The sequence below is a fragment of the Zingiber officinale genome, chromosome 3A (assembly GCF_018446385.1).
Source record: "Zingiber officinale cultivar Zhangliang chromosome 3A, Zo_v1.1, whole genome shotgun sequence".
In the NCBI taxonomy this organism is placed as follows: domain Eukaryota; kingdom Viridiplantae; phylum Streptophyta; class Magnoliopsida; order Zingiberales; family Zingiberaceae; genus Zingiber; species Zingiber officinale.
This window is the reverse complement of record NC_055990.1, coordinates 98,461,524-98,485,026: the sequence shown is the minus strand read 5'-3', so window position 1 is coordinate 98,485,026 and position 23,503 is coordinate 98,461,524. Positions and strand designations below refer to the sequence as shown.

At 37.4% G+C, this 23,503-nt stretch overlaps 3 protein-coding genes across 3 annotated transcripts; all 3 read left to right on the top strand.

The window, feature by feature from the left end:
- Nucleotides 1-8,948: 8,948 nt before the first annotated feature.
- Nucleotides 8,949-11,752, top strand: LOC122052151 (DNA-directed RNA polymerases II, IV and V subunit 9A-like). The gene is made up of 4 exons (XM_042613542.1): nucleotides 8,949-9,060; nucleotides 9,154-9,229; nucleotides 11,226-11,384; nucleotides 11,486-11,752. The coding sequence occupies exons 1-4, from the start codon at nucleotides 9,032-9,034 to the stop codon at nucleotides 11,564-11,566; spliced, it is 345 nt and encodes a 114-aa protein (XP_042469476.1). The 5' UTR covers nucleotides 8,949-9,031; the 3' UTR covers nucleotides 11,567-11,752.
- Nucleotides 11,753-12,047: 295 nt separating this feature from the next.
- Nucleotides 12,048-13,952, top strand: LOC122052150 (bZIP transcription factor 53-like). The gene has a single exon (XM_042613541.1). The coding sequence runs from the start codon at nucleotides 12,899-12,901 to the stop codon at nucleotides 13,325-13,327; it is 429 nt and encodes a 142-aa protein (XP_042469475.1). The 5' UTR covers nucleotides 12,048-12,898; the 3' UTR covers nucleotides 13,328-13,952.
- A 2,261-nt stretch (nucleotides 13,953-16,213) lies between these two features.
- LOC122052149 (importin subunit alpha-1b-like) lies at nucleotides 16,214-20,196 on the top strand. Its single transcript, XM_042613540.1, has 10 exons — nucleotides 16,214-16,579; nucleotides 17,542-17,638; nucleotides 17,741-17,832; nucleotides 17,924-18,055; nucleotides 18,168-18,353; nucleotides 18,442-18,605; nucleotides 18,700-18,778; nucleotides 18,940-19,068; nucleotides 19,247-19,374; nucleotides 19,526-20,196. Exons 1-10 carry the CDS (start codon nucleotides 16,355-16,357, stop codon nucleotides 19,911-19,913), a joined length of 1,620 nt encoding a protein of 539 aa, XP_042469474.1. The 5' UTR covers nucleotides 16,214-16,354; the 3' UTR covers nucleotides 19,914-20,196.
- Nucleotides 20,197-23,503: the final 3,307 nt, after the last annotated feature.

The window sequence follows — 23,503 nt, the reverse complement described above, 5'->3', positions numbered from 1 at the left end:
AAGCCAGGCAGTGGGAAAGTCCTAACTGGATGTTAGGCGTGTGGAAAGTCCGTGAGTGAAGGTGAGCGGCAGAGGAGAAGTCCTGGTGAGTGAAGCCGAGCGTGGGAAAGTCCGGTGAGTGAAGCCAGGCGGTGGGAAGTCCGGTGAGTGAAGCCAGCAGATGGAAATGGTGAGTGAAGCCGGTGAAAATCCTAGTGAGTGAAGCTAGGTGAAAGTGGAAGTCCTGGTGAGTGAAGCTGGGCATTGGAAAGTCCCGGTGAGTGAAGCAGGCAGTTTGAAAGTCCGGTGAGTGAAGCCAGGCAGTTGGAATCTGGTGAGTGAAGCCGGTGAAAACCCTAGTGAGTGAAGCTAGGTGAAAGTCCCGTGAGTGAAGCCGGGGGGAAAATCCAGATGGATCAAGGGTGATCGGACATCCGGTGTTGGGAAGTCCAAGTAGATCAAGGGAGTGATCGGATACTTGGCACGAAGAGGAAAGTCCAAGTGGGTCAAAGGATTGACCGGACACTTGTGGAGAGTCTTAGCAGTCAAGGGACTGACCGGATGCTAAGCATGATGTACCAACAGTCAAGATTGACCGGATGTTGGTTTGAACTTGGTTTGGGCGAAAACCATGAGTGGATCGATCCGGTGATCGATCCGGTGATCATGAATATTCGATCGGTGCGGTGACCGATCGCTATCGAGCATCGTGTGATAATCGATAGGTCCGGTGACCGATCGAGTCGATCAAGCCGAGCAGAGCGGCGCGAGGGGCTGATCGGTCGGGGACCGATCAACTGATCGGTCCCCGCCGATCAGAGTTCTGATCGGTCTATGGACCGATCAGGATTCTGATCGGTCCATGGACCGATCGACGGAACAAAGCTTCTTCCGATCGGTCCCCGACCGATCGGGAAGTTCTGATCGATGCGTGGACCAATCGTGACCAAGCAAAGGCCTCTTCCGATCGGTCCACGGCCGATCAGAGTTCTACGCTGCGACGCAACGGCTAGTTTCTTCGCCTTCTTCGCAGGTTATAAAAGAGGTTGAGAAGCTACTGTTGAACTTCTTCTTCTTCTTCTCTTTGCCCCTGCTTCTTGCTGTGCTTGAGCTTTGCTGAGCTCTCTACTTCGTGAAGCTTCGTGTGAGCTTCCCCGGCTGGTCAGCTGCTGCTATCGTTCCGTGAAGTTGCTGCTTCGTCAACGGAAACCAGTCGAAGGCAAGATAGTGTGTGTTTTTACATTCTTATTGTTCTTGCTTCTTGTTGTATTTCTTGTACACTTATCTTGCTGTTGCAAGAGACTTTGTGGCGAGGTTTCTCCACCCAGAAGGAGTGTTTGATTTAGCCGGTTTTCCGGGGACTCATCCACCGACGGATTGATAGGGCTCGTCCACCTTACGGACACGCCGAGGAGTAGGAGTTTCATCTCCGAACCTCGTTACATCGATGCGTTGAGGTTTGATCTCTTTCTTTGTCGTTTCTACATTGTATTTTCCGCTGCGCTAACCCTAATCGTAGGAAGAAACGCGAGAATTTGGGGCGGCTATTCACACCCCCCTCTCTAGCCGTACGAAAGATCCTAACAAATAGCTCGTCGCGTGCTCGTGGTCAGCGTTGCTCGTTTCTTCAACGATGTGCAGCGGAAATGAACAAGAAACAACTCACACAACGCTAACAAGTAGATTTACTTGGTATCCACCTCCAAAGGAGGTGACTAATCCAAGGATTCACATACTCACACACCCTCCACTATGAATAACACTCCTTTATGGTAACTACCAAAGGCGGAGAAGCCCTACAATCTCTCAATACAAGAAGAACACAAAGGGAACAACAAATACAATAAATCTTATAGGTTTTACAGCTAAAAACCCTAACCCTAGCTTTTCCTTCTTCTTGTGTTCTCGCCTCTTGACTTGGATGTCTCTTCAAGATCCTTCAAGAACTAGCGATCTGAACCTCAAGAGATGTTATGGAGTCACTGGTGAAGATCGGAGATGAATCGTGTAAGCTCTACTGAAGTTCTCGAACGCCTGCAGCTATAAACGACGCCAACGGTCGGATCCCGATCGATTGGATTGCTCCCAATCGATCGGGGAGGCTTTGGATCGATCAACGGATTGATCCAGAGCGTCTCTATGCTCTGGGAATTTGCCGGGATCGATCGGCTAATCGATCTAGGGCTTGTCACGACAAATCGTAACTTCCCAATCGATCCATTGATCTATTGGGACCTCTAAATCGATCGACTGATCGATCCATCAGGCTACTGTGCGCTCGTGATTGTCTCCCAATCGATCCACTGATCGATCAGGATGAAGGCTTCTCGCGAGGACACCCCAATCGATCGGCTGATGGATTGGGCTCTAGCCAATCGATCGGCTGATCGATCCAGCTGCTGGTTTTTGCCCAAAACCAAGTCCCAAGCCCCCAAACCAACATCCGGTCAACCTTGACCTATTGGTTCATCATGCCTAGCATCCGGTCACCCTTGACCTGCTAGAACTCCCTCATCAAGTGTCCGGTCAATTCCTTTGACCCACTTGGACTTTTCCTCATCATGTCAAGTATCCGGTCACTCCCTTGACCTACTTGGACTTTCACCAGATGTTTGATCAACCTTGACCCATCTGGATTTCCCCCCGTGCCTGGCTTCACTCACCAGGACTTCCATTCTGCCTAGCTTCACTCACTAGGACTTCTCTTCTGCCTGGCTTCACTCACCAGGACTTTCACCTAGCTTCACTCACTAGGATTTTCACCTGGCTTCACTCACTAGGATTTTCTTCTGCCTAGTTTCACTCACTAGGACTTTCACCTAGCTTCACTCACTAGGATTTTCTTCTGCCTGGCTTCACTCACCAAGACTTTCACTCTGCCTAGCTTCACTCACTAGGTCTTTCACCTAGCTTCACTCACTAGGATTTTCACCTGGCTTCACTCACCAGGATTTTCATTCTTCCTAACATCCCAGTTAGGACTTCCCAGTTAAGTATCTAATCAACCTTGACCTACTTGACTCTTCTCCAACCAAACTGATCAGACCCTGATCAGAGGGGAATTGCACCAAACAATCTCCCCAAATGAACAACTGCACCTGCACTTGTCCATATCATCGAAGTCTTGTATTGTCAAACATCGAAACCCAAACCAAGACTCAAGCTTGGTCAACCAGGTCAGCCTTGACCTGAGGGATATTGCACTAACAAACTCAAGGTAATTGGGATAGGTAATATTGAACTCAAAACTGATTTCATTATTGAGAAAGTATTACTTGTTGAAAAACTCAAATACAATCTTCTTAGTATAAGTCAACTGTGTGATTCTGGATTTAAAGTTAGGTTTCTTTCCTTTAAATGTTTAATTAACAACCTAGATAACCCTACTATAAACCTAAAAGGGTTTAGAAAGAACAATATCTATGCAATTAACCTAACTTCTTTCTCACGTGTTAATTAACACAAAAAGAAGAAACATGGTTATGACATAGAATAATGTCACACACAAACTTTAGAAATCTAACTAAATTAAATGGATTAGTTAGAGGTCTACCAAAATTACCTAACTTAGACCCAACAATGTGTAGTACTTGTCAACAAGAAAAACAAATAAAATCTACTCATAAATCAATTAATCAACTTCAAACAAATTCAATACTAGAACTATTGCGCTTAGATCTATTTGATTTCCATGGGGTCAAATCAATAAATGGTAGTCTATACTGCCTAGTAATAATAGATGACTACTCTATGTTCACCTGGATAAAATTCTTAAAAAATAAAGATAAAATATTTAAAATCTTTACTAATTTTTTGCAAACAAGTTGAAAATGAAAATGATCTAAAAATTAAAAGAATTAGAAGTGACAATGGTGAATTTAAAAATCATAACTTTAACCAATTCTGTCTTGAAAACGGTTACCATCATGAATTTTCATGTCCTAAAACACCTCAACAAAATGGAATAGTAGAAAGAAAGAGCAGAACCTTACATGAAGCCTCTAGGACAATGCTAAATGAATATAACCTACCAAAATACTTTTGGGCAGAAGCTGTTAGCACAACCTGCTATGTACAAAACTAAACCACAATAAATAAAACTCATAATAAAACTTTATTTGAAATATATTATAATATACAACATAATATTGAATACTTTAAAGTATTTCGATGTCCAGCCTACATACTAAATATAAGAGAACACTTAGAAAAATTTACATCAAAAATAGAAAATGAGATCTTTGTAGGATACTCATTAAATAGTAGAGGTTATAGAATATATTATAAAGTTACACTAAGAGTTGAAGAAACCTCAAATGTAAAATTTGAAGAGTTCAACCAAAACTTAGAACAAACTCAGATTCAACCAATTGATTTTGTTCAAAGTAACACTAGTCAAGAGGGAGCCAGTGAAAATCTAGGTCAAGAAGAAGAAAATCAACCTCAAGTGAATGAACCTGCTAGAACTATAAGAGTCAACCCAAATCATCCAATTAACTAAATAACGGGTGACCTAGACCTAAAAGTTCAAACTAGGTCATCCTTCAGAAACTTAAGTCAAATATCTCTAATCCCAAAAATTGGACCCAAAATAATAGTTGAATCCTTACTTGACCCAGACTAGATCATAGCTATGCAAGAAGAATTAGCCCAATTTGAGAGAAATGAAGTTTGGGACTTAGTACCACCACCTAAAAATAAAAAGATAATAGAAATAAAATGGGTATTCATAAATAAATTAAGTGAAAATGGAGAGATTATTAGAAACAATGCTAGACTAGTTGCTAAAGGGTTTAGTCAAGTAGAGGACTTGACTATAATGAAACATATGCCCCAGTAGCTAGACTAGAATCCATAAGAATGCTACTTAGCTATGCAACCTATAAAGGATTTAAATTTTACCAAATAGATGTAAAATCCGTCTTTTTAAATGGGCTAATAAAAGAGGAAGTTTATGTAGGTCAACCACATGGGTTTGAGAGTTTAGATCATCCTGACCATGTATTTAAACTCAAGAAAGTCTTATATGGTCTTAAACAAGCACCTAGAGCATGGTATGAAAGGTTAACCTCTTACCTAATTTCCAAAGGGTTCAAGCAAGGACAAATTGACCTAACTCTATTTGTCAAATCAATCAACCAAGATATTTTTATAGTTCAAGTATATGTAGATGATATAAACTTTGGATCAACCAACTCAGAATTTTTACAAGAATTTATAACCCTAATTGAACAAGAATTTGAAATGAGCCTAATAGGAAAATTAACTTATTTTTTAGGGTTACAAATTAAACAAACAAATAAAGGTAATTACATTTATCAACAAAAATATATTAAGGAACTACTTAAAAAATTTGGAATGGAAAATATTAAAGAAATAAAGACACCTATGGCAACTAACACAACCTTAAATGATGACCCAAATGGAAAACCAATTGACCTAAAATACTATAGGAGTGTCATAGGTAGCCTTCTATACTTAACTGCAAGTCAACTTGATATTTTATTTGCAGTTAGTATGTGTGCTAGATACTAAACCTGTGCTAAAGAATCACATTTGACCAATGTCAAAAGAATCTTTAGATAACTCAAAGGAATATTAAATGTAGGAATTTGGTATCCTAGAACACCCAATTTTGAACTCATAGGCTACTCTGACTCAGACTATGCTAGTTGTAAACTAGACTGTAAAAATACAAGTGGTAGGTGTCAGCTACTTGGTTCATCACTTGTCAACTAGTTTAGTAAAAAGCAACACTGTGTTACCTTATCTACTACTGAGGTAGAATATATAGCTATAGGAGAATGTGTTGTCTAGTTATTGTGGATGATGCACACTTTAAAAAACTTCAATTTAAATTTTACAAATATAAAAGTACTAATTGATAATGTTAGTTCAATTAATTTGACCAAAAATTCTGTGCATTATTCAAGAACTAAACACATCGAAATTAGACATCACTTTAACAGGGATCATGTCACTAAAGGTGACATTGAACTCAAATACATTGAGTCCAAGTCAAACCTAGCTGACATATTCACTAAACCTCTCCCTAAAAGTGAATTTAGTAACTTACGTCGACAATTAGGAATGTGCTTAATAGAATAGGACTACTACTTTCAAAATTATTTTCAAAAATTATTTAAAATTCTTGGGTAAAATTACTTTTAGCCTTAGTCTAGATCAAACCCTTAGAAAGCATGCTCCTATAGGTCTAGAACTTGAGCATCTCACCAACACACTAGGACTACCTTGTTTGTGTATTGCTAAAGTTAGAAAGGGGTAAGATGCATAGGTAGATTGTCTGAACTTAAGATGTTTATATTAGTACATCAATACAAGTATGGGCGTTAAAAATCAAACTAACCGTAATCAGGTTAAGTTTTTCAACTTAGTCAAACACTAACTGAATAAATTAACTTAACTTGACTAACCAAGTGAAAAATGCTATCTTCTGATAGTTAGTAAGTAACAAATGGTTAGACAGTTAAGGACACTCAGGTTCACGGGGATGATTAATAACTTTAATATATTTTTAAAAACTACTCCATTTTTTATTAGCATTTTCAAAGTTGTAAAATTTTTAAAAAAAACTTCAAAAGTATTTTAAAAAATGACTTTTAAAAAATCAGTTGGAAAACTCTTCAAGTTTAAAAAAAAACAGTTTTGAAAACCTAAGTTTTACCATTTCATTTATTTTTGAAAACATTCCTTATATCTTTTTCAAAGTTTCAATTTTTGGTTTATCAAATTATTTTCAAAATATTTTTTATTTATATTTTCAAAGATTTCAAATTTATTTATGTAAAAATCTTTTCTTTTGAAAACCTCATGAAGAGTTAGTAAATTCAAAATAATTCCAAATTTTTTAATATTTAAAGTTATCAACTTTTTTTAAAAAGCTTACATTTTAAAAATTTAGCGATTTTGAAAACAATTTCAAAATTTCTTTAAAAATATAAGATATCTTTAAAACAATTTCAAAATTTATATTTAAAGTTTTGACTTTTATCACTTTATAAGATATCTTCAAAAAATTCTTCAAGTTAATTAACTTATTTTATAAGTTAACAATAAGTATTTTTTTTTATTAATTTACTTGGTAAATTTTTCAATGAATTGTTTATTTCTATTTGTTTTTGATGAATATCAAAGGGGGAGGGTTAGGTAATTTAAGTTAGCAAAATACCAAAGATATAACATTAAAACATGACTAACTTAAAAATCGTATCATTTTTTTCATATTATTTTTTTCCTAACTTAACCTAGGTTGTCATTGCATCGAAAAAGAGGAGATTGTTGGTGCAGGTTGCACTAACGGTCGAGCTCATGTTTTGATGAATGACAAAGTAAGTTAAGTTAGGTTTATTGTGATCTAACAAGTTAACTAAGTGTGCAAGAGAAGTCCAGATAGGTCGACGGGTTGACCTGATATCTAGCAAGAAATCCAGATAGATCGGCAGACTGATCGGATAGCTGGTACGAAGTCTAGATAGGTCGACGGACTGACTAGATATCTGACACGAAGTCCAGCTAGGTCAACAGGCCGATCGGATAGCTGGCACGAAGTCCAAACAGATCGACGGGCTAACCGGATGTCTGGTAAAACAGTAAGTTAAGTCACTAGAGGGGAGTGACTTGGTGAGGACGTGTTCCCAGTTTGAGGGAACAGTAGGCGTCGATCTAATTTAGATCCATTTCGAAAATCTAAGTTAAGATCTTGACTAGATTCTGGTCTCGAGGAGACAGAATCTAATTACTACTCTACTTTTATAAATTGTGCTAACTTTGGTTTTGTAGGGTAGTATAATATTTATTGCCTCATACTAATCTTTTTCTTGCAGGAAAAAGCTTTGCTGGAAAAAGGGGTCCAAGCGTCCGGAATGCAAAATTCTATCTCGTAGCAAATGTGGAGCACGCTGATTGACTGGGTCGACGCCATAGTCCAAGCGCCCGGAAGGGATCCGGGCACCCAGAAATGCTTATATAAGCAGTCTTCCACCAAGAGTCAAAAACAACTTCTTCTACTATTGCTCTCTTGCGCGCTGCTCCAAAGACACTCTTGTGACGCTGCGAAGCTCCTCCGACAACCTACAACTCAGTTTCATTTTCCTTGTTGTCGGAATTCTTTATAATTCTTATACTAAAATTGTGTAATACTTTTGCGAATTATTAGTGATTGTCCAACAAAAGCACTCTTACGTGCGGACGTTGGAGTAGGAGTCGACGAATGCTCTGAAGCAAGTAAAATTGATTCGTTAGCGTTGCTTCAATTTTTCTGATCCCGCTGCTTACTCAATTAAGTTTTAACAATCGCTATTTACCCCCCTTCCCTCCTCTAACGAACTTTACGATCCAACAAGAGTTGCATCTATTGAGGAAAAACTCTGAAAGACATGTAAATACTCCAATTAGGAGATGTAAAACTATGACAAACACACATATCAAACAAGGAAAAAGAATACAAAAAAAACTTAGTTAGTAATAATAAAATAAGATAAAATTTATTTAAATATAAATAGTAATATAATAAAACATAGAGTTCAATAACGTTAAAAAGTTTATATAATCAATCTAAGTTGGTAGGATAAGACTTAATTATTATTTTATTATTATTGTTTGTATATGATAAAATAATTTCATCGAAATAATTCTCATCCGTTCAAAAACACCTGTGTTTTTTATTTTGAAGCTGCTTTGATCGATTACGAATAAAAACTATTTTGTAAAAAATTATAAATAAAATATTATTTTGACATATTTTTTAAAAAGGATGTTTTTAATAATAATAATAATAAATAAATTTGAACAAAATTGTTTAGAATCTTCTTCCCATAAATCAATGCAAAAGATCCAGTTTTGACCATCAAATCTCTCTCAATGTTGCAATTTGCTAATGAACAGTCGAGATTTTGAAAAAAAAAACAAAACAAATCTGACGGCTGGATGAGTAAAGATCACCCTCCACATGCATGAAGGAACTCTTCCCCTTCCATTCAGCTTCTCCACTCTCCACCGCCAGCTCAAGTAAACAAACGCCGCTGCCTCCGCCATGAGTGCCATGAAGTTCTGCCGCGAATGGTGAGCTCTTCCACTTCCTTCCTCATCTTCTACTTCATCACCATCTTCCAAAACCCTAATTTTTTTTTCCTTTCTCGCGCTTGTTTTTCTCAGCAACAACATTCTGTATCCGAGGGAAGACAGAGAGCAAAAGATTCTTCTCTTTGCCTGTCGCAACTGCGATCACCAGGTTTCTCTCGCCTTTCTTCAAGCTTAATCTTTTAGGTTTGTTCCAGTAATTTGGGGTGGAAGATTTGAGATTTTGGGTGTGAATTTAGGGTTTTGATCTAGATTAAGTTACTGAAAGAATTGCTGTTGAGAACTTGTTCCAGTTATTTTTCTAAGGAATACATAGGAGATAAGAGGATAAATAGTGAAGCACTCTTCTACCTTTGAGCTCGAGTGTTGAGCCCGATCAATAACGTTTGCATACCTTTGTTACCTTTTTTGAGGTCTAAATTAGCTAGCGAGACTATGCGGGATAAGCTTCATTGTTGCGAGGGATGAATGATTTGCTTAGTGATCGAGGAGGTATAGGTGGAAGAAGGAGAAGCTTGTTCGTGTGTGAGAGATAATCAAAATCACTAACAAAGGCCTAATAAGATGATGGGAGATGAGCTTTGTTGATGAGGATCTAGCCTTAGTGATAAAGGAGGTAGGGGTGGAGGAGGGATCAAAGTCGAGTAATGAGTTGATTGGGGATAAGCTTCATCGCGAGAGGAAAACAAATTGGATCAATAGCTAAGGCCCCTAAGTTATCATTTTGGTGATAAGAGGAGGTGATGCTAGTGAAGCCTCACTGCAATTAGCCCATTCTGGAGACACTTCCATTTTTCTGAGAGGTAGGGGTGAGTGTTGATTCAAAACCGAGCCAAAATTGATTAAACCAAACTCTTTTGGACAAACCGAACTGACCGAAATTTATCGTCAAAACCGAACAAACTGAATTGATATAAAATCGGTTAATTTGGTCGGTTACCAAATTGACCGATCAATCAACTGATATTAGATAATTAAATCAGTCTTATTTATCAGTAGAGTTGCGGAGTTATGTAGCCCGATTCAGATATATCAGTCAAATTACTGACGATGTTTCAATTTAGTAGGTTAAACTGATTTATGAAATTTAAAACTGAAACTGAACTGAATAAATTAAGAAAACCAATATTTAAAAAAAAAATGAATTTCCGATTAACCGAACTGAACTTCAAATTCAGTTGGTTAATTCAGTTTAATCGATTTATTGCCCACCCCTACCGGGAGGTCCTGCATGAGTAGAGATACCTAGGGAAGTGAATAGTCAACGAACGATTGGGTGGAATAGTGTTGGTGCCTTCGTTGTTTCATTTAGTTGCTTCGTGGATAATACCGATTTTATTATGTTCATTCATGATAATTTTTAAGCTTGTTATGTCTTGCCCAGTTACATAAGTCATGTAGATCTCGGATTGAAAAATGAGCAACTCTTTGAAATGTTTCTCTTCCATGGAAGATTATGTTGAAGTTGTAAGGGAGATCTTGAGTCGACTCATTATGTATCGGCTATTCTCGATGTTATCTTCCTTTTTCTTTCTTGATTCTGTGTTCACATAAACTCAGGAGTGATTTCTGTTGTTTCGAAATGTATATCGACTTATTTGGTGAATTCCTCTCCTCCTAAACCTCACATTCTTCTTGTTTTGTAGAAATAGTCAATCAAATTAGTAAGCTAATAAGAATTAGTTAGGAAAACAGAAATGAGGTAGGACTCATTGACGAGTGTTTGATTTATGTCCTTTAGTGAAATCTCATTGAATGCGGGCTAGTGAGATCGGCTCCTAACAATAATTGGAATAGTCTCTTCTGCTCGCACGCTTGAAAAACTTGATAAATCTCTTACAAGTGAAATTTTGTGACAAAACAAAGAATCAATACTATATATCGCTTTTGTTGTTGAGGAACAAAACCTACTAAATAAAGTGGAATTTCGCAAATGTCGGAGAGGAACAAAGAATAAATACTACAATATATTTTTTAACCGACTTGGTACATTTCATTGAATTGTTGGTTCTTTAAAAGAACTATAGGACAAACTACTACTTTGTGTCTGCACAACACCATATGGTGTCTCTTCTTCAAGTCGATGTTACTTTTTATCTTTAGGTTGTTTTCCACTGTGAAATATACTTGCTTACTATGTTACTCAGGAGGTTGCCGATAACAACTGCGTATATCGGAATGTGATAGCTCACGAGGTAGGCGAACAAACGCAGATTTTGCAGGATGTGGCCGCTGACCCTACTCTTCCGCGTACCAAGGCCGTCAAGTGTGCCGTATGTGGTCATCCAGAGGCTGTTTTCTTCCAGGTATTTTGATTTACAAGTTCCTCTTAGCGACTCATCTTCAGACAGTAAGCAAATGCGAGTTCTGTTTCAGCTACTGACATGCAAACCTAAACTTTCAACAGGCTACGAGTAGGGGAGAGGAAGGGATGACCCTCTTCTTCGTCTGTTGCAATCCGAGTTGTGGCTATCGATGGAGAGACTGATCGAATTGATGTCGATATCGAGTTAACTTATTGATTTTCCTCCCTCTTGATTTGATTTAAGAATAAAGAGTGTGAATTTGTTCGAACTAAATGGTTTGAATTGGGCTTTGCAAATTATGTTGTTCGAACTTATTTGAAATTAGATTGATGAGGAAGTGAATGGATACTCTTTATGTTTTTACGATATATATATTTAAAATAGTAATAATTGGTTATTAGTAGGTGTTATTTTTTTTAAAAAAAATATGATGATTATTGTTTTATAGAAAATAATTTTTCTTTTAAAAAATAGAAGTTAGTAATTTTTAAATTGTGTTCTTATTTTGAGATATTAATTAAAATCGTTTAAAAAATATCAATCATTTTACTTCTTACTTAAATATAACTCACCCGAAATATTTTTTTTGTAGTAACTCTTAAAATTCACTCGCATATTGCCAGAATGTTCCTCTTTCTCTATAAAAGGCCCGTTTATGGCCTCTCATCACCGCCTACCACTCCGCCTATCCCCTTGCGATCGAGCGATCTGTCGTTTTCTTTCCTCAGATAAGGCTCCTCATTTCTCTCCTTTTCCCTTTTTTTCTCTTCCTTATTTTTCCCAAATGTTGGTAAGTTTTCTGTTGAATCCAGTTGTTCTTTGCAAATCAAGCGCCAAATCTGATCTTCTGGGGTTGATTTTGTTTTCGAGGTGGTACCTGAGGTGCAAAATCTGACCTTGCCGGCATTTGGCGCTTTTCTTTGATTATTCGGCATTATTCATCTACTTCCTGTTAGCTTGCGGTTGAATCCAGGTTTTCTTTGCAAATCTATCCACAAATCTGATCTTTTAGGCTTGATTTCGTTTGCGAGGTGGTCTCTGAGTTGCAAAATCTGATATCGCCGTCATTTGTTGCTTTTCTTGGGTTATTCAGCATTATCCTACTACTTCCTGTTAGCTTTTGGTTGAATCCATTTTTCCCTTTGGAGATCTATCCCCAAATCTGATCTTTTAGGGTTGATTTCCTTTTGAGGCGGCGCTAAATCCGATCTTATCTTGCCTCGCCCTCGCTGTTCCTCAATATTTGTATGTCATCTCATTAAAATTTAGCCGGCTTAATCTCGATGTTTTGTCGCTCGATTGAGCAGAAAACCATCATCTAGCCCCATATGAATCTCGCTGTTCTTCGGATCTGCTTCCTCCAGTCCTTCTCAGTGGTGTTCCTCTTCTGGTTTTACGTCTTCTCATGAAGTAGATCTCGTTGTTTGTTACACACTTTGAAGGGGGGAAAATCCGATTTTTTCCGTTCTAATTGTTGATCCTTTGAGTGCTAACTCAACCCCTCGTGAAAAACCATGCCTTGCTCGCCGGTCCATCAAGATTTGAGCTCTGGAGATTCCTCTGTACAGCTTGTCATCGATGAGAGGAAGAGAAAGAGGATGCTCTCGAACAGGGAGTCTGCAAGGCGATCTCGGATGAAGAAGCAGCAGAAATTGGAAGATCTGGTGAAGGAAGTGGCCGCTATCAAAAGCCAAAACAGCAAGGCTGAGGTGCAGATCAATGTAGTGACCCAACATTTTGAGAAGGTGGATGCAGAGAACGCCACCCTCAGGGCTCAAATAAGCGAGCTAACAGAGAGGCTACGGTCGACGAACTCATTGCTTCGGATCTTTCAGGAAGTCTGCGGGGTTTCCATGGACATTCCTGAGATGCCCGAAACATTGACTAAGCCTTGGCAGTTGCCTTGCTCGGTCTCTACTGCAGCCGACACATTTCGAGACTGAACCAGTGTAGTGTATCACCACAGTTTGCCTCCATTCAAGTCTTCTAGTTGCTTAGAAGTGTGCTATAAATCCTCACCTGTTATCTTTAGCAGAAGTCTGTCTCCATACTTTAGACTTCTATTTCAGAACTTGTCGTGTGGTATTCCAGTGTGTCCCCGTTGGTCTGCTTCGGTATCATAGTCCTGCTCCATAGTTAGTCGCCACCCATTAAACTTGTATTGAGCTTGCTGTTTGGTGTTTTGTCCTGTGTTGTGCATTAGTGTCTATCATGCTTTCTTATGCCCATGTGCATACCTTGGAGACCAGAAACAATCCTTAAACCTTGTGGTTTATTTTCGAAGCACAATTCAGTTCGGAATCATTCCTCCGCAGATTAGACTAGTGCTTCGGAGCTTCGTCTGTCAGCTTACACTTATTTCATCGTGTACCAAGTGTGCTATTCATGTTCTAGTTGTGTGTGGACTTTTGCCATGTAGTAAATGTCTGAAACTGCTGTGAATGACTGTTATGTAATTGATGTTTGGCAATTAGGGTTTGGCTCTTGTTTGTGTATAAGCTTTGTATGTTTCTTGCTAGTTGTTTTTCTTGATCAACTATTAATTTTCATCTCTGAGTTTCATCCTTACGGAGAAAGGACTGACAGAAGGAAATGCTACTGTCTTGTGTTATTCGATATGATTTACTTATCAAAGTCCTCTCAAAGAAGGAAAGTATTGTCTTAAAGTATAAATTTTCTATATCAGAATGTGCGATATTAGAATCCATCTACAACAAGTTGATAATGCACGAGTGTATGGCTTTGTTGTTACAACATAAGAATATCAAATATTCGCTCTAAGTATTTGTGCGCGAGTGTCGATGTATTTGATAAAGAAAGAGTTTAAATGTATATTTAATTTTAAATTTTTTCTAAATATAGTATTTCGATAGTCAGATTAAGATAATTGAGATTATGTAAAGGAATAGGGAAACTTTTTGTATGATTTGGCTGCGGATAACTCTTCCCTACCGTATTAGTCCATAATTTTTTAGGACTCGACTTTCTGAGCATACGCCTTAGCCGCTGAGACTAAAGAGGTGCACTATAATTGACTGTAACTAACATTTCACTCGCAATATAACTATATAAGGCTCACCTATCCTCAGATGAGAGAAAGAAACCACAAAGGAGAGAAGAGTTTTATCCAAAAGAATTCGACTTCAACCCTCATGCTTCATTTAGCACTCATGCACAATGAAAGAGAGTAATAGAACCACTACAAGGGTGACTTCAAAACTCATTTCAAACTCGTGTGTCAATCGAGTCGATATGGTTCAATAGACAAAAACTCCATAGTGTGTAAACTAAATTGGAACGTGATCGACACAATTTCTTACGAAAGTAATTTTATGACTACCAAGTTGTAACTTGGTAGACACAAATTTATACACAAGGGATAATAACCCCACGACAATCTACGGCAGATTTGAAAGAATTAGTCGAATTTAAATTATACTGAATTAAATTAATTTATTTGTCAAGATAACTTAAGTAGATAATCTTAAATTGTCAGCAGGAACTGATTTCTGTCAACTGCTGAATACAGATTGCACAGTGACCGAGCGAGCAAAGTGACCGAACAAGTAGAGCGAGCCATGAGGCAAAGTAGACAAGTGGCAGAGCTAACAAATCGACCGAGCGAATAGAGTGAGCGAGAGGGCACAATGTCTGGATGAGCAGTACAACAGTGTGGTTGATCAGGCTGAGTGGAACAGAGCAGTCGAGTGAGCAGAGCGGCGAGTTGCAGATCAGGCTGAGTGACCGACCGAGTAGTACTGTCGAACGGGCAAAGCAGCCCTAGTGACTGACCCAGTAGAGCAGTCTAACAGTAGAAGACAGAGCGACCTAAAAGCATAGCAACCCGAGTGGGTAGAATGGCCGAGCGAGGGACACGGAGCGAGATCTACGATGAATACAGTTTCCTTGAAACAATTCGCCCATCTCCGACTGTGCTTCGAGATTTTTTCAATTCGTCTATTTCTCAGGATACAATAGTTAACTGATTGTGAGGTACTACTCTCACGGGTATACTGTTGACTGCTAATTGTGTCCGGCCACTAAGTATCGTCCCGTATCTAAAAGAGCTTGAGTTTGCATACTTAGCCATACCAGGTCCAAAGGTTTAATCTGCTTAGGTAGTGCGATGGATCTACTTGATCCGCAGTGCGTTCTATTTGTCTGAATTTGCCACAAGACTTTAACTAGCAAAGCATAGAGCGATTTTGATTCTTAATATCTACTTTGATCCTTAATATCTTGTTTACTAATCAAACAGCTTACTTGACATAAAATTAAAGAAAGGATAGATATAGTTCGAATCTTAGTTATGGTACAGTAGATGATTTTCTCTCTAATAAGAAGTAGATGTAATAACCTTGACCGTCCTTCATTAACACTTCCCTTCCCGATTTATTTTGATAATCAGTGAATTCAATAACTGATGCTAACTAAAAAAAAATTAGAAAGGATAGGTATAAATTTTGGTCTCGAATCAAATTGTCTCCTGTTGTTTTTCATTCAAAACAATGGATTTTCTTTCCTTGTACTCAAGGATCACGTCTTAGGTTGGAAAATGTGAAAGAAAGAGGGAAACAGCTCTGATCGGCGTGACAATTGTAACTCATAGCAGCCGTTCTGGATCTGCCATTGCCCATTTCGGAACTTTCTTGCAAACCAACAACATCCACGACTAGAACAATTTCATAGCAAGCAGAAGAAGGAGGAAACTAACACGAGGAAGAGATCTTTTATAATATTTTTGTATGAAGATCCATGAATGACCGTTGGATGCGAGAGGAACAGACCTCGACCGTTAATTTACTGATGGAAATCACTTGTTTTCAAATTCGTTTAAATGGATCTTCAAAGAGCCTCGTTTCGTAACTGGAAGAGAGACGGACAGTTGCCATTCGAGGGAAATCCCAAAACCCTAGACTTCTCCGTTCGATCCATCGCTGGAGATACTGGACTCCGATCGGAGGACCACGATGACGCTACGGCCCGGGAATCAGGCCACGGCGCGGAGGAAGTCGTACAAGGCCGGAGTGGACGTCGTCGTGGGGTGGCGGCGGCGGGAGCGGAACCTGGTGGAGATCAGGAAGGTCAAGCGAGAGGACATCCTCGTCAAGAAGAGGAGGCCGGAGCGCGTACAGGCCTCTCATCACGCGTCGAACGAGTCTCCCGCGCTCGCTTCGGCGTGGGTCGACACTAAGGTGCTCTCGAGCTTGGTTTGATGTGATTATAGTTTGATCTTGATTTTCTTACACAGCTCAAGAATTCTAGCCTCGTCTTATTATCTGTCCCCTTCAAATCCTCTCCTCATAGCCGTTCGCCATTTTTCTAGTTCTTGTAATGACCAATCTTTGCTCGTATCCTTCTGAATTTCTTCTAGCTTAACTATCTATCTACAGAAGTTCACTAAACGATTGTACTGAAACTGACAAACTATACCTGGGTTGGTGAATGATGGGATATGTTGCTGGAACGTACAGGACGATAATGTGAGAAGGATGAGTAGATGCATGATTTTACAGTGGCTTCTTGTTGAGACACATGGTTCTTTTATGCATACACCACATAGCAAGAGTAGTTTTCTTTGGAGGCATTACAAGCACATAACAAGAGTTGTTTTCTTTTATGCATAAACCACATGCATTCTTGGTCTGGATTATCTCTAGTTAATAGGAACCTGAAATCTTGGTGATACTTGTTGCTAGCCTATAGCAGTACCAAGACAGTGCCATACTACATGAATCTACCAAAAGATTGTGTTGACTGGTATTTGAGTCAGTAATTGGCTGGTTTCTAAGTGTTACTACTTCTCAATTTTTTGAGGTTGATTTCATTGAATTAATCCATAAAATCAACTTATTTGACAACTGTTTTAGTAGGAGGGTAGGTGTCTCTCTTCTACTAACTCATAAGTGAGCATTATAAGTGAAGATATTTTGTTTTTACTAGTTAATAGTTGATTGATATTTTCCACGAATTTGAGAAGCTTGTTAGGAGAATCTTCTGGCAATAAGTTTGTATGTAGATCAAAACTTTCATGCTAAACTTGTGTGATTACTAGATGAAATCATACTTGTTAACTGATATTTGATTGGAACAACTCGAGTGCCCAGCCAAAAAGTTTTGTTTCTATTCTAAGATAGATATATGTTCTCCATGCTAGTCGGAAAACCTGCAAAGAATAACTCAGGAAGTGTGGTCTGAAAATCCCACCGCGCAATTAGAAGCAACTAGTGAATTCAGGATGATGCTATCATTGGGTATGATTGTTATTTCTATTGAAACAATTTTAGTTGAAATTTGCATGATTGCATGAATTAAGAAACAAGCAAGGTTATCCATATTTCTTGAACTTCTTGTAGAACACAGCCCTCCAGTTAAAGAAGTCATTGAGGCTGGTGTTGTTCCACGTTTTGTGGAATTTCTTTCACGATATGATAATCCACCATTGCAGGTGATTTCTGTAGGGCATAATATTTTTATTTTTGTAAGGAGAAAGCCTTGTGATGTTGACCAAAAAGCTTAATGTTGTCTTCCCTTTGTAGCTTGAGGCTGCTTGGGTACTAACCAATATAGCTTCTGGAACCTCCGAGCATACACAAGTCGTCATCGAAAATGGTGCAATTCCAATGTTAATACAGCTTCTCAATTCTCCAATAGAGGATCTTAGAGAGCAGGTTCATGCTATCTTTGCTAGCCTTTGCGATTATTTCTGACCTTTTTGAATCTTAAATCATATTATCATTCAAAAATATTTAACAATATTCCTTTTTATTCTAAATTCAACAGGCGGTGTGGGCACTTGCTAACATAGCTGGTGATTCAACAAGTGCTAGGGATCTTATTCTTACTCATGGAGGGCTCCTATCTTTAGTGACCCTATTCAACGAACATTCTAAAATGTCGTTGCTAAGAATTGCCACATGGACATTATCCAATTTATGCTGTGGGATTCCACCTGCAGCACTGGAACATGTGAGAAATTTTCCTTGATGTCTCAATGCGTAGGTTCTTGAGTATCATCGTACATACCTCATAGTTCTTCTTTTGGTGTCTTTGTTAGACAAAACCAGCTATTCAGGTACTTCAGCACCTTATGTTTTCATCGGATGAAAGTATTATAGTATCTGCCTGTCGAACCTTGGGTAGCATTGCTGATGGGACAAGTGAAAAAATTCAAGCTGTCATAGAGGCAGATGTTTGTCCTCGACTAGTGGATCTTTTGTCGTAAAACATTCTTGCCCACAATTTTTTTTTTGTCAATCCTGTTATGTTTTCATTTAGCCTTAACAATAAGCTCCATGCTGTATACATCCTGCAGGCATCCATCATGTCAAGTTGTTGACTTTGCACTTAGGGCAATCGGCAATATCATTATAGGAGATGATCTGCAAACTCAGGTGAATGTTAATTTTTGGATTTACTATACGAAAACTGACCTAGGTTTCGATTTAATTTAACGAATCACGGTCCTATACTTTCTTATACTACCAATGATTGTTGGCTATAGAGAATGTCTACCGATTTTAATGTTGAAAATACGTTTTTATCGAATTCACAGGTTGTTATAGATAGGGGCGCTCTTCCTTTCTTGTTCCAACTTCTTTCAGAAAATAACAGAAAGAACATTAAATGGGAAATTTGCTGGGTCATTTCCAACATCACAGCAGGGAATCAAGCTCAAATTCAGGTAAAAAGCTCACAGTACTATCGGTTATATAGTAACCTTTAAACTCTATTGTAACCTTTAAAAAAAATTCAAATGTATCGCAACATTTTATCAAATCTATCCCTTTCCGTTCTGTTGGTATATTGTATTGTTTCAGAATAGCTTGTTTGATTATTAAATTATCTTTCAATTACCATAGGCCGTTATCGATGCAAATATTATCGGTCCTCTAGTTCATCTATTGCGACATGCGGAATTTGACATCAAGAAAGAGGCTGCATGGGCTTTATCAAATGCGACTAATAGGGGTTCTAATCTTCAAATTCAGTAAGCTTATAGTACACCAAGTTTTTCACTATATTTTTGTTCGTCTTTTCACTTGAAGACAAATTTACTTTTGCAAGTGAATAGAGTTACTGCAAAGATCTTACAGATTCACCACAAATGCATTTTAAAAGTTTGAGACAAAATCTTGCAGGTATTTGGTGAGTCAGGGGTGCATCGAGGTTTTATGTAATCTTCTTGTCTGTCCAGACCCCCAAATTGTGATGGTATGCCTTCAAGGACTCGATAATATACTCAAGGCTGGAGCGATGGAGAAGGGGCTCGATAAATGTGGACTAAATCGGTATGCTCAGTTCATTGATGAATGCGAGGGATTAGAAAAGATTGAGGATCTGCAGCAGCATGAAAACAGTCAGATATATGCGAAGGCTGTTAGGATGCTCGAGAAGTATTGGGTTGAAGAAGAAGAAGAAGAAGAAGAAGATGAAGCACAGGATGCACAAGGCGCCATCGAATGTGCTGAACCTTCATCCGAGTTCCAAGACGAACAATCTAGTCTCACTTCGACCGAGCGCTTATAACCAGAGGTGCGTGTGGTAAACCGAAGGCCTATATAGGTTGGCAATTTTGCATTTTCAACCGGAACAAAATCGGTTCGATTTTGCTTGTCATTGATTCATCTGAACCGACTTATTGCATCAAACCATTGCAATTTTAGCTACATCAAACCAGAACAAAATCGGTTCAATTGAAGACTAATTTTGTGTTGTATGTAGATCATGCTAATATTGTGTACATAAACCAGATTTTTTTTTTGTAGCAACGTTATTCTGAAATGTAATTAGCTAGTGATTTCTTGAGGTAGTCCAAATTCTTTTTTTTTAGAATTTATTTATTTTCATATTTTATGAATCAGAAAGCTATTTTGTATCACTGATGCAAAATTTTGGAGTTTATCTTGATACAAAAATCTACCGCTGAAATTTATAATACATGATTTAATAATAATTGTTATTTTGATAATTTAAATGTTAGGATTTTATTCAATTAATTTTAAAAGTATATTTTTTTTCTTTGATTCACTTATTTGATAAATTCAAAATATAATTTATATACATTTAAAGGCCTAAATTTAAAAATATAATTTATATACATTTAAAGGCCTAATCTTAAAATATTAATTCTTATTAAGGCCGAGTTTTAAAATATTAATTTCTATTAATATTTGATAAATAATAGCCAAATGCAACTTCAACAAAAATAAAAGGATGGATGTTGGTTGTCTTCTCCACAATTTTTTTTTTTTAATATGACTTGTTTCAGTCATGCAGAATTAGCTGGTAGCTGAGTACCTTAAGGAAAGATCTAACAATCAAGTATAGAGAAAAGCTAAAATGCTACCAAATCAGATCAATGAAAATACAAAAAAAAAAAAAAAGTTTCCTTTAAGCACCTGAACTACCAAATTTCCTTTAATTTACCACCAACTCCACTTTGTAGATCCTCTCTTTGGTCATTTAGTCAAGAGGTTACCCAACAACTTGAAGAAGAATAAATCACTAAAAGAGTTGTGCCACAATGGATAAAGAAGAAGTGAGTCACAATCTATTCAATTCAATAAGACCATCATTTTAGAGAAACTCTAGTACTTGATAGATATTATAAATGAGGATTAATTTATTAGATAAAAATATGAAGAAACTTCAAATTTATCAAACCACCGATTCATTTTATGGATCCAATTAGGTGTAAGTAAAAGATCAATTAAACCAAATTTATTTTTTTAAGAAAATCTTGATTATTTCAATTTATTCAGTTCAGTTCAATTTTAGAATTAAAAAATTGATCAAATCAATTAAATCAAATAATATAGACTACTGTATTGTAAATAGTCTACTAATGTTGCTAAATCAGTATTAAAAAAAATCCCTAAACTCTTGGTTTCTAACTCAACTGTCCAATAGCAGTCTGACTTATGCATCATCAACTATTACTAAAGATCAATTAATTAGAAAATCAATCGAATTAATTAATTTTTTATTTGTTAATTTTTTTTAAATTTGTTTGACTTCGATTTAATCGATTGGGTTATTAACCAATTCCTCACCCTAAAATCCAACCACTGAACTGAAATGTGTAAACCCGAGTTAATAGTAGCTCTCTTTGTATAAGCTTACAAGACCTCTTCATTAGCCCGGAAATAGAAGTTGATGTAAACTCTCGATTCCTAATTGTTGTAATAAGACACTCACAAAGCTTGAAATTATAGTAATTGTTAGGTCAACAACCATTGACTTGGAGTGCCTTGAACCACCAAAAGGAATTCTACATGATCCACCAAAATTGTCTTGCAAGAACAAGCCAATCACCAAATGCAATAGGGAGAAAGAAAGAACAAAAAAAAAAGTTCAGGTATGCTATTTAAGAGTATAAATAGCTGGATGCGTCTAAGGTATTGAGATGTGTCGTAGAGCGAATGGCATCCATTCTTCTGTTCTTTAAAGCTCTGGTAAAAAGGGATGATCGTGAAATACTTACTGTTTTTGAAGCATCCCGTGATGTCGAGTGCAAAGCAGCACAAAAAAATGCAACAGTTACTGTGAGTCGGGCGGTCGGTCGAGCAGTCAGGAAGGGTTGCTACTACTATTCTGATGGCGATCATGGCAATGACAGAGATTGCATCAACAAATGGAGGATTGCTGAGGGCTTCATTTAGTGTTGTAGCACTATCGAATCGAATTTGCACCGAAGCCATTCATGTATGGGAAATGTAGCTCATCTGATTTCTGAATTCGACGATTTATTATTTGTTCTCAACTAGATTTGCGAGTAGATTGTGATGGCAACACAAGGAATCAATTTTTCTAGACAAGATAAACTTCTTTTTTATACCTTTGTAAATGAATCAATCCTCTGTGTGTTGTTCTTTCTAGGATTAACTCAACTAGAGTGTCTTCAATAAAAAAAAGTACAAGTCTAAGAGATGATCTATGATTTAGCTGCAAGGCATGAACACTTGATTCGCAAATTCTTGCTCAAACCACAGGATCTTCATCAGATGTTAATATTGCCGCTGCCTGAAATCTTTTCCTGATGCATCTTCCTCTAGTCATAATGCGAGCCAAAGTGAACTGAAATTCAAACTTGATCCTTTTTATTGTTTCTCCGAGTGTTTCACCAATGCACTACACTCATGTGTGTTATATTATTTGAGGTTGATATTGTTAATCTAGATGTTATCCAATTCTTTGAGTTTGTTTGATTGTTTAAAGTTTTTACATTTTGAAGTTTGTTTAATTGATATAACAAACTTGCTTGTTAGTTTGAGAGCTTATTTATTTATTTATTTACAAGTTTAATAAGAGTTTTATTTAAAAAATTGGTTTGTAAGTTTTACTTTTGGACATACTATACGAATAATTTATAATATTTGTTCAGATTTATTCATTTAATTTAATGAATTGTTCAAACTTAATTAACTTTATATATATTAAACAAATATAAACAAACTCCTACCATATTCTATGATCATTGATACCACCCGATAATAATCTCTCTAGTACACAACTTGCAACATACAAAGCTAATAATCTGATAGGGTTTTAGAGTTTGGCTCCCTATAAAAGGTTGCTATGGTATGTGAAGTTGCAAACTCTAATTATTTTCATCTTCTACCTTCTTTATTTTATTCTTTCTAGCATCCTTGATGACTTGAGCAACAGAGAGACATCGAGATCCAACAAAGTGACTAATTTTTGTCGCATCCATGGCATATGGTGCACATCAACAATCCTATATAGATCCCTTGGTGTTTACTTGATTGATGAACATGAGAGCTTAACTAAAATAACCATCCATTTAACTCTCTCCGATGATCATTCATGTGTGCCTCAAGCATCACCAAGCTTTAAACCTCAACACCAAGCCCTTGAACCCGCGAAGTCATGTTGAACCCTCGATTAGTCATCATCGCTCTTGGTTACTATGAGATTCAAGATATCCTTGATGTATAAAGGGATGCAACTCTAATCTAATGGAAGATGAGAAGGAACTCAGACAGAGCACATAATCTAATGGAAGATGAGAAGGAACTCAGACAGAGCACATACAAGCATGAGAAGGAACTCAGACAGAGCACATACAAGCATTTTCAGCAGTCGTATTCGATCAG

Bases quoted from the DNA above. Each gene is read 5' to 3' on its own strand.
- LOC122052149 (XM_042613540.1), top strand. From the start codon at position 16,355: ATGACGCTACGGCCCGGGAATCAGGCCACGGCGCGGAGGAAGTCGTAC. The intron at 18,354-18,441 runs GTGAGAAATTTT...TGTCTTTGTTAG, and splicing joins CACCTGCAGCACTGGAACAT to ACAAAACCAGCTATTCAGGT. The intron at 18,779-18,939 runs GTGAATGTTAAT...TCGAATTCACAG, and splicing joins GAGATGATCTGCAAACTCAG to GTTGTTATAGATAGGGGCGC.
- LOC122052151 (XM_042613542.1), top strand. From the start codon at position 9,032: ATGAGTGCCATGAAGTTCTGCCGCGAATG. The intron at 9,230-11,225 runs GTTTCTCTCGCC...TATGTTACTCAG, and splicing joins GTCGCAACTGCGATCACCAG to GAGGTTGCCGATAACAACTG. The intron at 11,385-11,485 runs GTATTTTGATTT...AACTTTCAACAG, and splicing joins CAGAGGCTGTTTTCTTCCAG to GCTACGAGTAGGGGAGAGGA.
- LOC122052150 (XM_042613541.1), top strand. From the start codon at position 12,899: ATGCCTTGCTCGCCGGTCCATCAAGATTTGAGCTCTGGAGATTCCTCT.